The sequence below is a fragment of the Diabrotica undecimpunctata genome, chromosome 1 (genome assembly GCF_040954645.1).
Source record: "Diabrotica undecimpunctata isolate CICGRU chromosome 1, icDiaUnde3, whole genome shotgun sequence".
Lineage (NCBI taxonomy): Eukaryota > Metazoa > Arthropoda > Insecta > Coleoptera > Chrysomelidae > Diabrotica > Diabrotica undecimpunctata.
In genome coordinates, this window is record NC_092803.1 from 44,466,354 (window position 1) to 44,484,455 (window position 18,102).

General features: G+C 35.0%; 1 protein-coding gene across 1 annotated transcript in view; it reads right to left on the reverse strand.

Annotated features, from left to right (window-relative positions):
* LOC140442373 (fat-like cadherin-related tumor suppressor homolog) overlaps nt 1-17,892 on the reverse strand; it is a 965,522-nt gene extending 947,630 nt beyond the window's left edge. Inside the window, exons 1-2 of the mRNA XM_072533469.1 lie at nt 17,739-17,892; nt 16,900-17,006 (exon numbers count right to left, since the gene is read on the reverse strand). Coding sequence (XP_072389570.1) covers nt 16,900-17,006; nt 17,739-17,892 — 261 coding nt within the window. The remainder of the gene's footprint in view (nt 1-16,899; nt 17,007-17,738) is intronic.
* Between the last annotated feature and the right edge of the window lie 210 nt (nt 17,893-18,102).

Sequence of the window (18,102 nt, forward strand, 5' to 3'; positions counted from 1 at the left end):
ATATGAGTAAACCAGCCTGAATAGAGAGCTGGTCTATTTTTCATGCTTTCACGCATCCCTTCTTACCCTGTGCCAACGGTTGTAGACACGTGTAAACACATCGTTCCAGTTGCTGGCGTATCTATGAAGAGTATAGCAAACGACTGACTTCACCAAGTAGGAACTGGCCCCCGATATTGGATACGTGTAAACGTGCCTGTCCAGAGCTGTCCTAACCAAGAATTGGCAAGCCAGTGAGACTGGTGCCAGTAACTGGATACGTGTAAACCTAGCTTAAAAAGACAACGTACTTTGTCTTTAAAAAGACTTAACAAATATTTGTTTTTAAAAAGACAACCACATTTAATGATGACGTGTTACTCCGATTTTATATGTATATTACTTTAAAACATAAATGATGTATGCTCGATATATTATTCACTTGCTAATAGTGGTTTTTCTTTCTAATGATTTTCTCGTTTAATATGGGTAACCAGATTCTACTGCATTCCGCCGAGGAATTTGCGGCGCACTGGTTTTATTTAACATAATTAGAGCCGCTTCTTTTATTTTTCTCCTTTTGTCATCTGTTTCTTTCAGGATTACACACATCTTTGCATTGAACACTATGCACATTTTCCCATGCGTGTTGACTTATTTGTGATCTATCAAATTCTCTATTTTTGATATAAGATTCAGGTTGACTTATAAAATTTAATGGTGAAAATTTTTCAACAAATAAAAATGTTCGTATTCACAAGGTAGGTTTATTAATACAATTCTTTGTTCTTTCTTGTTCATTCTTAGGTTTAGTTTTAGATCAAATCAAGATGCTTGTTGTTTTGAATGTTGATTATGCTCGGGTGATTGTACATGCTATATAATTCTTCTATCTTCTGCTCTAATTCGATATTGTTCAGCTGATATATAAACGGTAGATTCATATATTTGATACAACTTAAAATATGACTATTGTAGTTGTTGTAGTAAAATATTATTAGTATTTCACGTGTAATACTACAAAAACAAAATCACTTAAAGAAAACTATTGTTGAAGAAAAAATACATTTAAAATATTTATAAAACGAGTAACTTAACAAATAGCGTCCTTATCCTAAGGTTGATGTTATAAGAATGAATGACGTGTCACCTCTCCCTATCCCTTTGGGGAGGTGTAGAGTGAAGGTCGTGTATAACTAAATGAAGGCGTATACGAGGTTGCTCGAAAGTTTTAATAACTATGTCGAGCTGAATCTGGGCTTGAGTACAAACAAAGTCTCATACATCGACCATATTGTGGGGTATAAAATATATGACCTATTAAAACTAATACTGAAAAGGAAAAATAGAAGGCAAGTGCAGTCCAGAAATAAACAACACTCGTTGCTTCAAAAACAAAGGAAACGTTAAAAAATGAGGAATGTGGAGACTATATGCAGGAGAGAGGATGAAAGCATACTCCAAAACACTGAAAATATACATTTACACGTTGTAAGCATGAGACGCTTGAAGAAGTATTAGGAATATTATAACATATGACATAGAAACTAGGGAGGACGCTAATACAACCCAATTTATGGTAATGGTACAAATAACGATATAGAGTTATATTAAGAAGTACATCAGAAACAGCTAGAAGGGCCTTTAATTGATACACCTTTAATCCTAGTAGTTTTTGTTAAACAACGCACATCTATCGATGTAGCCTATCGAATACTTCTACGACCTCCTCGTAGCAGATTTAGTTCTATATCTTCAGCACAGCCTTTTAGTAAAATAAACTGATATTTATATCTCGATTCAAACTAGTTTATCTAAAATTATTTCTCTGTCAACTACTTTTACATCCCGCCCGCATTAACTGAATTTCAGAAAGCTTTTAAGAAATATTGGAGTACAGATATCTGCTTTTCATAGCGGACTCAACTTTAATTGTATTAAGAGCAGCAGCCACTTCTAAGTTATTGCTTAGAAGAAAAGTCGACCGTAAAAGATCTATACAGCTCAGTAGCGTCGGTATGGATTGAAAAAATCAAATTATTTTACAAACATTTTTTTATATCGGTATCTTGAAAGAAGACAGTTATTATCATTTCAGTTTCTAAGCGTATCTACTTACTACGTTCTGTAATTAAACATGTCTTTTTTGGCACGATTGTTTTCACAATTTTCGTATATACCCATAACAGAATCACTGCTTTTTCTATTATTTCTTTAAAGATGTTTCTACCTACACAGCGACATTCGGTAACATATGAGAGTAGAGATTGCATCAGGTCTCACTCTAAAGTACTGTAAAGTACATATCGATTCTCGTTAATACAGCATTACGTAACAGAAACATTCCGTAGTGTAAAATGTATGCTTGTAACAAGAATTATAGAAATTGGCTGTGTGGTATACGCCAATGTAACAAAAATATGGAGTTGGCTGACGTAATGGCCAATGTAACAAAAGTAGAAGAAAATGTAACAAGGATTAGGAGTACGTTCACAACACAAAAGTTGAGACTTAATGCAGCTTGGATAGCAGGCTATGCTGGAGGATCACCAATTAACACTTAGGAAGTACTTGGCCAATTTGCATGCCCTTAAAGACAGTTACCTAGAAATGAATATGACTAACTGATAGAATCAAAAAAAAATAAACGAGAAAAGAGAAATGAACGAGAAAAGAGTACTGAAATAAGGAACTTATTAAAAATATATTAAGAGCGCCAGGTAAGTATTATTAACGTCACTTCATAAGGTGTGTTATATTGCTGTAAGTGTTGTTCTAATTAGTTTCTGAAAATGAAAACAAAAGGTACTAATAAAACATATACTCGTATTATGTACAAACCAATTTAATCCCTGCATAGTTATAGTAAATATACTGTTACTAATTAAATTTAATCTATGTTGCCCTTAACCTATTATTTACAGTCTACACCTAACATTTGAATACAACCAAATCCCTAATTATATAAAAAAAAAATAACCCCCTTATCTAATATGTATACCCTTACACTAAATTTGAATAATAAGTAAAAGTAAAAACTTAGTCTTGAAAATATAATCTACTCGCCTACTAGAAAGAAGTATTTCTACATTTCGGCTTCGATTAAAAACAGAACTGCAAGTAAAATGGTCAATACACCTGACGGGATACGTGCCAAACGTATATCTATATATTAAAAAAACTATTGGGTTAAATGTGTGTGTATCCCAAATGTGTACTCTACTGAGCAAAGAAAAAAAGCAGAAAGGCGGTTTTACATTGGGAGACAAGGAAGGAGCCTCTACGAGATCAATAGTGCCACATTAACTACAAAGTCAACACTATTGACGGTGTCCCCTGGAAACGTATACTAGTAGATAGCCAATCCTTCCAAAACCGGAGCAAATCAAATCAGATGGCAAACATCAAACCACAATGGTTCTTCGCAGAGCCAACACTGACAGTAGCGAGCATAAATATCGAGAGCATCACTATCAGAATTCTGCAACAACACTAAATGTTCTAACTGGCTAACCTAACTGACCTAACTGCAGCGAGACTGAAAGTGTCCGGTATGAAACTGATTGCGGAGATACCACACAATAAGCATGGGAGCGCAGTATTTGGGAGAAACTCAAACCATAGTCTCATCTGTGGGAACAACAAATCTACACGGTATAGAGATAACAACCAATGAGATCGGAAAAAGTACAAAAACCTCGGTATACAAGCCCCCAAACCAAACAGACTTTTGTATTTTCACCCCCAACTAATTTCCAATCACAACCCAATCAGCTTGTACTGGGAGGCTTTAACAGTCACAGTTTACTCTGGGGCTTTGCAGATTCAGGCGCAAATAGAGACGCAGTAGAAGCATAGGCCGAAACGAGTGGCCTCACGTTAATCCATGATCCCAAACTTCCACCATCTTTTCAGAGCAAAGTTTGGAAACGAGGATATAACCCGGATATCTGATTTTTAAGTAATAACCTCGAAGACCGATGTACCAAAGTAGTATATGGCCCCATACCAAAAACCCAGCATAGACCAATTTAACTTCAAAAAGGAGATTAAACTTCAAAAAGGCAAACTGGCAGAAGTATGCAGACATGCTAGATGCTACGTCTTGAACCAAAAGTAGAGAACTACGAAAAATTTGTAGAGGTACTAAAAAATGTATCTAGAAAAGCTATCACCAGAGGATGTTGACAAAAATATGTTCCCGGGATGTCCAGCGAGTCCAAAGAACTAATGAGAACATACGAAACCCTCTATTCCACTGACCTTTTTAGCCAAGAAACTGTTGACTGAGGAGCAGTAATACTCCAACAGCTACGTCAAGCTAGACAGGAAAAGTGGATTCAGATTGGAAAAAATGGACATGACACATAGTATCAAATAGCATGGAACCTTCTAAAAAAACTTAGCGGTGATCCAAAAGAACATAAACCATCTTGCAAGGTTACAGCAAACCAAGTTGCTGCTCAACTCCTTATGAATGGAAGAACTACGAACCGATATACGGACAATACGGACCGATATATAGCAAAATGGGGAAAAATAGACCAAGATAATGTGAACTGTGACTGTGGAGAAACACAGAATATGGAACATCTTCTTACATGCAGAAATTGTCCTCATCGATGTACCTTCCAAGATTTGGCTATGCCGATTACTTTCAGCTTTATTTTAGTATTAACTCGCATTATCCTTTTTCTTGTTGTTTGAAACGTTCTAAACATTTGGCATTCCTTTCCTCAGATAGCTTAGCTCCCTTCGTGGATGTGTTGGTTGTTGCTCAGGAAACCTCAGAGTCTTCTAACATTATTGCTACAAATTGGTCGCATTGCTCCTGTAGTGATCCTTTTCCAAGTTAATATGTTCTTTTTCTAACTTAGCTGCACCGTACTGAAGACGACCAATAGTCAGAAATACGTATATACGGTTGCCTTCCATCTTATACACATATTTATTATATTTTTCTTTCTTTATTGCGAGCGATGCCGATATCTTTTACCTTTATTATATATATATATATATATATATATATATATATATATATATATATATATATATATATATATATATATATATATATATATATATATATATATATATATATATTTATATATTTTTTGCTAAAATCAATTTCCAGCCCACTTAAAAAAATATATTCCGTTTCTAAGCGTCTTTTTAGGAGTAAACCGCTCATCTATTAGAAATCCTAAAAATGCCCCGATGTTAAGCCCATGATCCCCGTCCTCCGTTAAAAGAAGCACAATTTTACTGTCTGAAAATATAACTTTCATAACACAGATTTTATGTAAGTTTTACGATCGAAAAGGGTTTCCTAAATTGTTTTCTTAACTTTGTGAATAAACACGTACACTGCTTGTCTCTATTGGGATCTCCAGTTGGCAAAACAGAAATTTCTTCTTGAGTTTTATGGAATTATTTCTGCAGGCGTTTGGGCTTAAACGTTAAATAATTTAATTAAGTGTTAAATTAAAAATAGAAGAATTTTGGCCAAATTGTTTGTTGCGTGTAATTTAAAAACATTAGAGTTTGGAATTTTACATATTATTTGTTAGGCAAGTTAAATAAAGATTGGGTTAACATCAGATAATTTCGGATTAGAATTGAGAAAGGCAAAAAGTATGTTTTATAGAAAGAAATATGTTTTTTGCGTTACGTACCTTAATATATACTTAAATATATAATACTTAAATTTATTGGGTTTTCTGATCTACGGAGTGGAGCAATGGACCCTGACAAAACTAAAAACTGATCTGCACAAGATCAGGAGCGTAGCAAGGCTATCACAACAATCAGCATATTGTATGTTTATTAATCGGTTGTCTCAGGTTTTTGCATTTGAAATTCCAAAGTTGTGATCGCCTCGATATTGAATTTCCAGTCTTCAGCCTTGCTTTGAATTAGTTAGTTTTTTTTTGTATTTATTTAATGTCGTCCAAATCATTGGAGTCATAGACGACAATAATGAAAAAACACATACAAAGGTTACAATACATAAAAAGAAGACTAATATAATTTGTGTTTTAAACTAGATTTTAATTTAAATTTGTTTCCTGTCCATAGCTGTTATCAACTTTATGTTGTTTTTACGATTTTTACGAAGAAAAGTCCTAAGAAAGATATTTGGACCTATTAACGAAAACGGAATATGGAGATCCAGGTATAACCATGAACCCTACCAACTGTTCAAAGAGACACCGATCTCAGAATTCGTTAAACTTCAGAGACTTCGCTGGGCTGGTCATGTAGTAAGAATGGAGACAGAAAGATTGCCGAAAAGAGCCCTTGATAGTAAAATGCAGGGCGCAAGACCAAATGGAAGGCCACAGAAAAGATGGGAGGATGAAGTGGCAGCGGACGCGCAAAATTTGCTAGACGAACTAGGAGAACTTGGAGAAGATCGGCGCGGGACCGACAAGGTTGGAGGCATAGTTTGGAGGAGGCCAAGGCCCGGTTTGGGCTGTAGCGCCATTGGAGAGAGAGAATAGAGATCCCGCTGGATATTATAAAATCGATTGAAAACGTCTATCAAAACAATAGGATGGAAAGCGGAATAGATGAACAACTTACAGAACCTATAGATACAGGCAATGGAATAAGACAGGGAATTCAGTACGCCATGTGCTATTCAATCTTTAAATGGATGAAGTTATAAAGAGCATCAATAAAGAAAGAAGACACAGAATCAGCTAAACGTTGACCTTCTGTGCAGCCAATTCCTGGATTCCTGTGCACCTGAAGGAAAACTCGATTGCCAATCATGGCAAAACGTCAGTTAGACTGGGACTACGTGGATTTACTTAGACCAACATTGGACTGATATTGGATTGACATTGGATTATACTTAAGAGGGTACTAATACTCATATTGAAATATACCGAAAACCGGCTTTCGACCCAGATTGGTCCATACTTGGCCCGACATCAACTTCTGATCCGCGATGGAATCAACTTCGGAATAATTATGGACCAACATTGGACCCTAATTAAACGAGAAAATAGTAATGTAAAACTAGACGAAGAAAAGGAAAAGATCAAAATAACGTTATAAACATTATGGCAAGCTTGGTTATTTCACCGCTGTAAAAATAATCATATTCACCCAAGGTTTCCTGAACCTTCGCCGTTTCGCTTTGTTTCTGTGACCACTGTGATGTTTATTTTCTATCTATTTAGTTCATAAGTGACCTCGTTCATTTTTTGGCTAAATCATTTTCTTTTTCATAGAGCTATGTCGTCGTTTTTCTATCAATCCGTTATGAGGCGTTTTACCAGGGTTTTCAGCCTTTTTGGTTATTTTTCCGTGAAACGGTGAGCCTGATGCCTCAAACCCTACCTAGAGGACCAAGGTTTTGATTTTGGAGTACTCCTCTTAGAAAACTTATTTCCACTGCAGCTTAAGAGTGTCATATGCCCTTGATTTAATATATGACTGTGTACGGTACTAATATTCATTTAAAAATCACCGTTACTGTTACCAATAAAAGTAACTATAACACCTTTTAATATTGCATTTCTCATCTCTATAATCTATCGTTTACAGGCTCTGTAAAGCGTATTACTTTATGACTACACAGCTTTTCGCTATCTGACAACCAATAAGACAAACGTTTTAATGGATAGAAACTACATGGATATTCAACAATGCCCATCATCAAAGACGGGCCTAATGCCTTCTGAAAAGGGGTTCTACGACAGACAAATTAATACCCCCGTTAAAACTTTAACGCAAACCCTACATTACTAAAATATTTCCCTGAGCATAGCAGGAACTGATTTTAATGTTAAGTTTTGACTAAACGAGCTGAGGACAGATGAAATTTATGGAACATAAATTTCATCTGCTATTAAGATACACCGATCTGATAAAAAGATAACAGACGTTTATGGCTTAACGTAAAATCTTGTTTCCAAAATCGTCTTTTGTTCTGTTTATGGATCGCTTTAATGAGTTTCGTTTTTTAACGAACCAAATAAATTTTATCAAATATCTCGTTGGAAATAAACCACCTGATAAAATGAATTCTCTATTTAACATACGGTAATTTCTTTAATTAGAAAATCCTATTATTAAAATGCATTCTCCGTTATGGAAACTGAAACGTACAAATTAGTATAAACCAAAGAACAAAAAACCATAGAAGTCCAAACAAAATTAATGTGAAACTGTTTCCTAGCAGAATCGCAGCATTTTTTGTTAAATTTTGCTTTGGGATAAAGCACTAATTATAAAATACACTCTTTATTAAACGTCCAGATGTTATAGACCAAGGCCGAAGCCTTTGAAAATGGTATACAATGAAACAAAAAATAACGGAATGGAACTCATCGGAAAAGAAAGAAAAGGTAACAAAAATTAAAAACTCGCCCCGTTCCCCGGGTAAAAAACGGTTTATCACGATTTCCGGTAAAACTACAAGCCGTATAGAAAAACGTTAAATGGCAAAGTTGTAGGTAATAAAAAGGTCTACAACTTTTCTATTTATATTTTTTGTACATAACCTAAAAATTTATGCGAGAAATTCAAATAACTGAGTTTTTGTATCTTTATTTTTATCTTCCTTTCCTCCCTTACTTTGATATAATATCCAAAAATACCCCAATTTTCAATCGAAAATTCTCACGTCAACGTGCAAAAAATGAATCAACTCGAATTCGAAAAAAAATTTAATTATTATGTAAAATTTTAAGCTATACTTTAATTACTCGAAAAACGTAATATTCCATGTTACATTGATAAACTAAAAAATTACAAATCCAAATATAATTACCAACCAAATAAATTATTAAAGTAAAATACTATACAGTGTGTCCGTAAAGTATGGAATAAATTCGATATTTCCTAAATGAAAAGCCTGTTTCAAAAATCTAAAACACGTCGATTTTTAAATTTAATGTTCTACATTTTACAATAAAATTTCATTATACAAGGTGATACACATTACAGTGATGACGTTATCGGCTCTTTTTTTAAATGTAACACCCTGCATTTTAGGACATTTTTAGATCGATAAAAATGAGCTGATTTCAAAAAAGTATAATACTCGGGTCTAACGGATATAATTTGAAAGATATGCGCTTAGAAAATAAATGATGTATTATCAATTGCAAAAAAGTAGCCTACTTCTAGTTTTTGGTAAACTGTAATTATTTTTAGTAATGTTCAATAACAGTTAAGTAGTACAATAACTGTATTAATTCGTGAATGTTCTGTATTATTGCTTAGAATTAAATTTTAAGTAGAAATGAATTTGAGTGTAAAGCAAAGAATTGAAATACTCATGATGATTGGGTATGGAGACAAATCGCGAACTCAGATGGAAGTGTGTAATTTATTTAATGACAAATATCCAGAAATACCCATCACGCAGTCAACAGTAAGACTGAAAAGAAATTTTGAGAAACTGGTACAGTTGAAAATGCACGCAAATCAGGTCGTCCCTCTATAAATTATGTTACATTAAATGTTCTACTTGCTTTTGAAGAAGATGCGCACACTTCTGTTCGTAAGGTTAGTAGTGATCTCGATGTTTGCAAAACAACGGTACACAAAGTACGTAAAAATAAGTAAAGTAAGTAAAATGCACAGTTGTACAGGAATTAAACGAGGAAGATCCAGATAAAAGAATACAATTTTGCGAAATAATGATGGATAACAGCCACCGCAACCCTCTCTTGGTTCAAAATTTTATTTTTTCTGATGAGGCTGCATTCAAATTAAATGGCGAGGTCAACCGTCAGAATTGTAGATACTGGGCAACAGAAAACTCCAACTGGATGCGGGAACATCATACACAATACCCGCAAAAGGTAAACGTATGGGCTGGCATTGTAAGAAATAAAATCATTGGACCCTACTCTTTCGAAGGTAATTTAAACGGGCCAGTATACCTTCAGTTTTTAAGTGGGTTTCTCGTACCTACTTTAGTTAATTTATTCCCCAGTACAATTAATCTTGGAGGTTTTGATAAAAGTTTATGGTTTCAACAGGATGGTGCGTCTCCGCATTATGTTTTAGATGTTCGAAGGTACCTAAACGAAATTTTTCCGAACAGGTGGATTGGAAGACGTGGACATATTGAATGGCCAGCGAGGTCACCAGACCTCAATCCTTTGGATTATTTTATGTGGGGTACTGCAAATATTGGAGACTTAAAAACAAGAATTCGTAAAGAAATAAACAATATTTCTCAAGAAAGCTATAAGTTATTTATAATTTATTAATATTATAAATCGATAAAAATTAATTTTCTAAGCGAATATCTTTCAAATTATATCCTTTAGACCCCCAGTATTATACTTTTTTGGAATCAGCTCATTTTTATAGATCTAAAAATGTCATAAAATACAGGGTGTTGCATTTAAAAAAAGAGCCGATGACGTCATCACTGTAATGTGTATCAGCTTATATAATGAAATTTTATTGTAAAATGTAGAACATTAAATTTAAAAATCGACGTGTTTTAGATTTGTTTAAAAAGGCTTTTCATTTAGGAAATATGGAATTTATTCCATACTTTACGGACACACTGTATAGGGCATCTACAGTAAGTATTTCAAAAAAGTAGTAGGATCTTTTTAAAATATATGCGTATGTGAGTATTTATTGATATTTTAAGAAAATTTATATACCTAAATGGCTTACGGAAAATTGTAACCCCTCAAACGATATTTCATAGACAAGTCGGGAAGAGGTTAGGAGGGTCTAGGCCTTACTACCTGTTGATTATTTTGTATCAGCTATAAAAACCGTAAAGTATTGGAAACCATCAAGACACGAAAGCTGCAATACCTGAGGCATGTTATGCGTAATGAGAGATACAACCTACTTCAATTGATTATACAAGGGAAAATCCAGGGCAAGAGAAGTGTAGGAAGAAGAAGAATCTCATGGTTGCGTAACTTGAGGGAATGGTTCGGATGCACATCAATTGAACTATTCAGAGCAGCAGCATCTAAGATCAGAATAGCCATGATGATTGCCAACCTCATTCATAATCAACTATCTTGTTCATTGGCTTTTGGAGGCCTGAGATTGTCTGTGATTATGATAGTATCGTCCGCATATCTAATGTTGTTAATTGGTGTTACATTGACCTTTAATCCTGCTGTTTCTCCCTCAAGAGCTCTTTTCATAATTTCTTCAGAGGATGTATTGAATAGTAGTCATAACAATACACACCCCTGTCGCACGCCTCTTTTAATTTCGAATCAATATCAATCGATATCAATAGGCAGTTGATCTGGCCCCGGGATTTTTCCGTTTCTGGTGTTCTTTAGTGCATACAATATTTCTTCCTTTGTAATGTCTATGCTTTTTTTCTGTCTTCGAAAGATATGTCTTGTAGGTTTCCTCTTTCGTCGTCGAAGAGCTCTTCCATATATGCTTGCTATCGTTTTAGCTTTTCGTCAGTCGTTATCATAGTATTTCCATTTTTATCTAAAAGAGTTGTGTTGTGGTTTCTTTTTTGCAGCCTCGTCATTTCTTTAACCTTTTAATGTACGTTGAATAGGTCGTATTTGTTTTGAAGATGTTTTATCTCTTTACATTTTTCCTCATAGTAAGTTTGTTTTGCCTGTCTTACCATTTTTCTGATTTCATTGTTAATAATTTTCTAATTGTGACTGTATTTGTTCTTGGCTTGGCTTGAAATTTGTTTTTATATTAGGTTCTTTCAGTTTTCTAACATCTAATTCTAGAGTCTTTGGGGTGTTCTAAGACGTTTAAGCTTAAGCGTGACATTAGCGATTAGTGGGTTATGGTTTTTCCGGTTTCTCTGCTGGTGAGCGCCATGTATATAATCGTCTCATAGATAATTTAAAGAAAGTGTTTGTGATTATTAGACTTTCTTCTTGCCAGAATTGTATTAGACGATCTCCTCTATCGTTACGTTCCCCTAGTATTTGATCTCCCATTATTGTTCCAGCTCTTCCTTTGCCGACTTTTGCATTGAAATCTATGATATTTTAGTACAATATTAAAAAACAAGACATTATTAACTTGATTTTGTCTTTTCAGATTATTAGTATAGAAAAATCTGTTTGTATCATCACGATAAGACAAATGTTAAGCAAGTAATTACCACCACCTTTTTAACCAAAGTTAAAGCGACACAATGTCGCTGTTATTGGATTTAACTAAAAGGGAACATATCGGCTCCTAGTCGAAACTCGTGTGGGTCTGACAGTAGTAACCAGCTGATGTTAGAATTGGTTCGAGTTATATATCAGCAACTAAAAAATTATTACAATCTAAAGAACTACCAATACAATTACTGTATTTGTATACGAATAATTAATTTTGTGCTTATATAGTGTCAAAGTGTTTATTTTGATCTTTCTGCCATGCTTACAACCTACACTTTTACAGTAAAGTTTTAGAAAAAAAATTTGTTCTTTATTATCGAGGAGATTTTTTTTAGACTTTAAGAAAAACAACAATAATTACCGACAAATTTGTGAATTTTTTGATTAGAACGAATTTCTTAGTGTAAATATTTTACAAAAAAATTATGTCTCCAAATGATACCTTATTCAGCTATTTAACCTACCCCGTATGCTATTCAATCGATGATATGATCTGAATCCTTACAAATATTAACCGGTAGAGATATTATCCGATCTACAGATACGTCCGATGTATCAACCACAAATGGACCTCCAAAATCTGATCGACCAAAATAGCCATAAGTCAATTTATGTGACATGAGCCAGATCTCATTGTTTTCGAGGGACGGGGAATCGGTGGCGGTGTATCGAACAACCCCTTTTAGGTAGATGATAGTAATTGAAACTGCATAGCAATGTAACTAATTTGCAAGGGCCGTCTTGTGTGTTTACAAAGCTTCCCCGGCCTTTATTTCGTCGAGTTCCGACGTTAGCTAAAGTCTATTAATTGGACCGGAGGTCAGTTTCAACGTGCCGACAGACTCGTATGAACTTGCATAACAAAACACCTGGCACCTTGCTACCGTCGAAGGCATTGTCCTAATGTACATAACTAAACAAAAGATTTGGAGCTGTATAAACTGCACAACAGCCCCTGGGTTAATCTTCAAGTTGGAGGAAAAGTAATGAATATATATGAACTTGTGAAATTGTCGATTACTTAATGAAACTTCATGTTTAAAAATAGAACATAATTTTGTTTAATTAAGACTATGTATATTTAGATAGGCAGAAATAGTACTACGAGAAATTATACAAAGAGAAATGATAAAGCTTTAAAATGAAAAAAGGTATAAAGCAACGAGATAGCTTAAGTCCACTATTATTTATAATATTAATGGACAGTATATTAAATAACACAAGGATACGAACCCAACATGTTACAAACAACCATAGGATATAACAGAATGGTAGCAATGAAAGTAGACGCACTAATGCATGAAGACTATCTTTTAGCAGACAATTATGAACTTACTTTTTACTTTTTCGTGTCCAAGCGTGATCATTTCAAGTGTTCGGCTCAAAATCGGGCACAGTTTATTGTTTTGGTGTTGGCCTTCCGCAGGTCATCCATCGTGCATGAAAACGGGCATTGATTACACTGGAGCAGGTGGTCTATGACCTGTCGTTGTACATAAGGTGTCATTTTCATCGAACTGGCCTCATCTTGCTCTGTTGATCTTCACAAACCAGTCAATGTGTTTCGTTTCGGGGGATACCAGTCTGAAGATTCCACGGGAACGACACAGAAAAACTTTCATAGATTTCAGCCGCAACGAACATCACATGTCTGTCGTTAAATGACTGCCTGAAGCGCTCGGTGTACTCCGTGGTTTGTCTTCGCAGTCCGGTCGGTCGATTCCAACACACTGATATAGTTTTTCTAGTGGCGTTGCTTTTAGGTACCCTATTGTTATTGAGCATGCTTCAGCTGGTTTAGGACCATGTCCACTTTCTTAACGTGTGCCGATCTACCCTAGACAGGACATGCATACTCGCCTATGGAGAGGCTGAGAGCCTTGACTGTAGTTAGGAGGACGTTGGGCTGGGCGCCTCATTTAGAGTAGCGGAGTTGCGAAGTGCGTTTATACGGGCTACCTTTAGAGCGGTTTTTTGGCAATTATATGTGAGGTGAGTGTTCTGTTCAGCTTGATTCCGAGGTGTATTAGATGCTTCGCGTATTCCAGTTGTTGTCCTTTCTATCTGATCTTCAGTTTTCTTTTTGCCTCTCTCGATGTTAGATGGAAAGAGCAGACTTGAGTTTTAGTGGGGTTAGACTTTAGCGAATTCCTATGATAGTAAATTGGAAGGTGTCGAAGTGCTTATTTGAGCCTGGTTTCAACCCCTTCGAAGGTTCTGTCCTGTACGACAAAAGCAAGGTTGTTCAAGTCTGACTTGTTCAAGCAGTAGTCTATGACTGACAGTGTCATACGAGGCGTTTAGATCTATGAACCTGTAATTAGTTTGTCGTGGTAGCCCTATTCTATGTGTTCAGTAAGATGTAGGACTTGGCTTATACAGTTATTTCCATATCAGAACCCAGATTGTTCGAGAATCAGACGAGGCTCGAGAATTGACTTCACCCTCTCCAGTAGAATTCTATTGTAAAGTTTGTACAGGTGACATAATAAAGAGATTGGCCTGTAACTACTGGTAACACCGACAGGTTTGCCTGGTTTCAGCAGGGCAATAATTTTTGTATTCCTCCAGATTTTGGGTATTTAAGAGACACATAGGTTAAACAGTTCTAGCGGCCACCTCTTCGTGCCTGTGCCAAACTTCTTGATCTGCTCCGTACATGCCCGTTGCCTTGCCATTCTTCATGCATCCGATACCAACGTTTAGTTCTTTAAATGTGAAAGGGCAAGCAGGCACACTTTCGGGGTTAGTTGTCAGCACGGCAGCATTTTTGGTCTTTACAGATGTCATATCCGTCTGGGCTTTCCATTAACTAAAGCTTGACAATGATGAAAAACTAAAGAACCTTGCAAATATTTGAACGGAAGAGAAAGAAAACATGAAGATGGAAATAAAAGAAGAGAAAACAAGATAATGATAATAAATAATAAAAAGTATTGCCCCAAGCGAGTAGGAAAAGATTTCCAGAATCTTGCACTAAACTGCTAGTCTGTCTGCGAACTTAAAAAACCCTTAAAACTCAACGTCGCATCCCTACATATAATGCTAGATCCCTAGTAACAGAAGAAAGAACCATAAAGATGAAAGCAGAAATGTCAAAAATTAGATAGGATGTGATAGGCGTTAGCGAGGTAAAACAACAACAAACATTTTTCTTAACCCATGCCACAGCAAACTCAAGAGTCGCCCAAAGAAGAATGGTAAGGTCGATACTTGGACTGACTCTCAGAGACAGGGTTAGAAACGAAGATATGAGAAGGACAGGCATCACTGATGTCATAGAGCTCATAGCATCGCTGAAGTGGAACTGGGCGGGCCATGTGGTTAGAATGAATGAAAAGCAGTGGACCCAAAAAATTACAGTCTGAAAACCACAAGCAGCTAGAAGAAACAGGGGTAGAAGAAATTAGGGAATGTGTTTAACATTGGACGAAGAAGGCTGAATGATAAAGATCTTCTTTACAATATTTTTGTTGCAGTTTCGCAACTGTTAATAAACATTTATTAAATATTAAGACTTTATGGTAGTTTTGATTCTCCCCGTATATCAAGATTTCATGTATAAGGGTGCATCTGGGTTAAAAACTACATGCTACGAGACGGGCAATCTGCAAAATGACACAGATGTGTATTGGAGATAAGCGATGCATCTACACAATCAAGAGTCGAGTTTTATCTCTCAAACCACACACATGTGTGTGCGTTTGGGTTAAGAGTACCTTAAGACACTTAGCATCGGTCCTTTGACCGAGGAAGTCGTTTTGATGCAGAAAAGTTACATTAGGAATTTTGTGGTTCCTGTTATTCGTCGGTGAAGACATATTTTTTGCGGTGGCCGGAGTGCCATCTTCTCATTGGGTAAGGAACAATACCATAATTTTGTTGCTGCATGGGCTAAGTACGTTTATTTGGTGCCCAATTATTACATATTGTGTCGCAATTTTGAACTTTATTCAGAACATTAAACGTTGTCAATTGGACATTTTGCTTTTGTTTTGTGTAGTATTAACTCTATTCTTATTTTTTGTAATATGTCATTCCCGATTATAATTTGAATTGAGTTTAAATATTTGTATTTGAATATATAATTTGAGTTGAGTTTGATATAATTCATATATGATATTTTTGATTGCATTTTGTGTAACTGTATTAACAAGGTTTATTCATTTTATTACGAATTAAGTATATTATAATATGTGCGTATATTTTTCACTCTTTCACGTTTAATATCAATTTTTTTATATGACATATATATTCATATTTTTATTTCTTTTTTGTATAATATTATTTCTATCTATGGTTTGTTTATGGTTCTCTTTTTGTGTGTCGTTACGTATTGATTAATATTTAAGTTTGTACTACATATATTCTTCTTCTTTTAAGTAATATATCCTTCTTTAGTTGTATATTGGGTTATGTATATTTATGATTGCTTTTACTTCCTTTTAAAATAGAGTTTTATACAGTCTACTGGTTTTCATTTCTTTTCTTTATTTGAATATACATATACAGCGAGTTCTAGATTGAACAAAATATCTTCTCTCCCCCTTCAGGATGACCAAAATTGTTATATTGAGGTCATCGTATGTGCAGAACGCAACAATTTTATTGGAATCAAACTTCATTTGTGAATCATATATTAACTTTTATCTGCTATTTTGTAACTGCAATTTAAAATAAAATATATCCGACTCATATTTTAGCAATATTTTAGAATGTACATCATAATTTTTTCGTACCATTTTATCCAGTTTCATTTTATTTTTGAAGTGTTGAAAATTATTAAAATAGATTTTTAATGAACATTTTAAGCACTTACCTCGACACTAGACACGAGAGGGATAATGCCATGGTCCTGAGCAAACACCGTGATCCAGTAATGACTTTTTGTTTCGATATCGAGCACGGCCAGAGTCCTTATGAAACCTGTAACAAAGAAAAATAATTATTAAAACTAGGAACTTCATAATATATATTTAAATCGATTTTACTTCTATTAAAGAGGCAACACATTTGGTACATGAAAAATAAGAAACTTATGCGATGTTGCCATAATTTGCAAATTAAAAGAAAATATAGGACAATATTATTTTGAAGTATTAAAAACGAGAAATTAATATTATTTGGTCATAAATGCTGCGATCTGAAAGAATTAAATACAATGGCGGCTATAACGTAGAACTTTTCAATGTTAACATGCTTATTCACCTACACTTTATACTCTAGATCAGCGTTTCCCAAACTGTGCTCCGCGGAGCACCGAATGCTCCACGCAGCATCTACAGGTGCTACGCTATATGGCGATAATAAACGGTTAAACATTAGAAAAAAAAAGCTCCGCTATAACAACTGAAACAACAACTGTGAGTTGGCTGAGAACACCAGTGAGATATCATGTCAAATTAAAATTACAAGATGATGATAAAGTGTGCAGTAGTGCAAAATCAGAAATCGGTGACGAAAAACTTATTTTTATTGGATATTAATCTATCATCGGAGACTTGGCAGAGGATGTGAAAGGTGAAAGCTACCTTACTTTCTCGAATAAAATCTATCTAGTTTTGACTACAGATAGATGAGTCAACAGATATAGCTAGGTGGGCAATTTTAATAGCATTTGTGCGGTACATCACTTGGAGTCTTTTCAAGAGGATCTACTTTTTTGCAAACCATTGACAACTAACACAACTGGTGCCGAAATTTTCAACTTTATAGACAGCTTTTTCACAGAGAATAACATTCCCTGGGATAACTGCGTCGATGTGTGCACAGAAGGTGCGAAGGCGATGACTGGAAAAACGTCGGGCGTCATTTCAAGAATAAAGAAAAAAGCCAAGGAATGCATCAGTGGCCACTGTATCCTCCACTACCTGTGAAAAAAATGCCGCCTTCCTTAAAAGTAGTCTTGGACGAAACCATGAAGATAATTAATTTTATCAAATCAATACCACTGAATACAAGGCTGTTTAGAGTGATGTGCGATGACAAGGGCAGTATATATTCGTTTTTACTTGTTCATAAG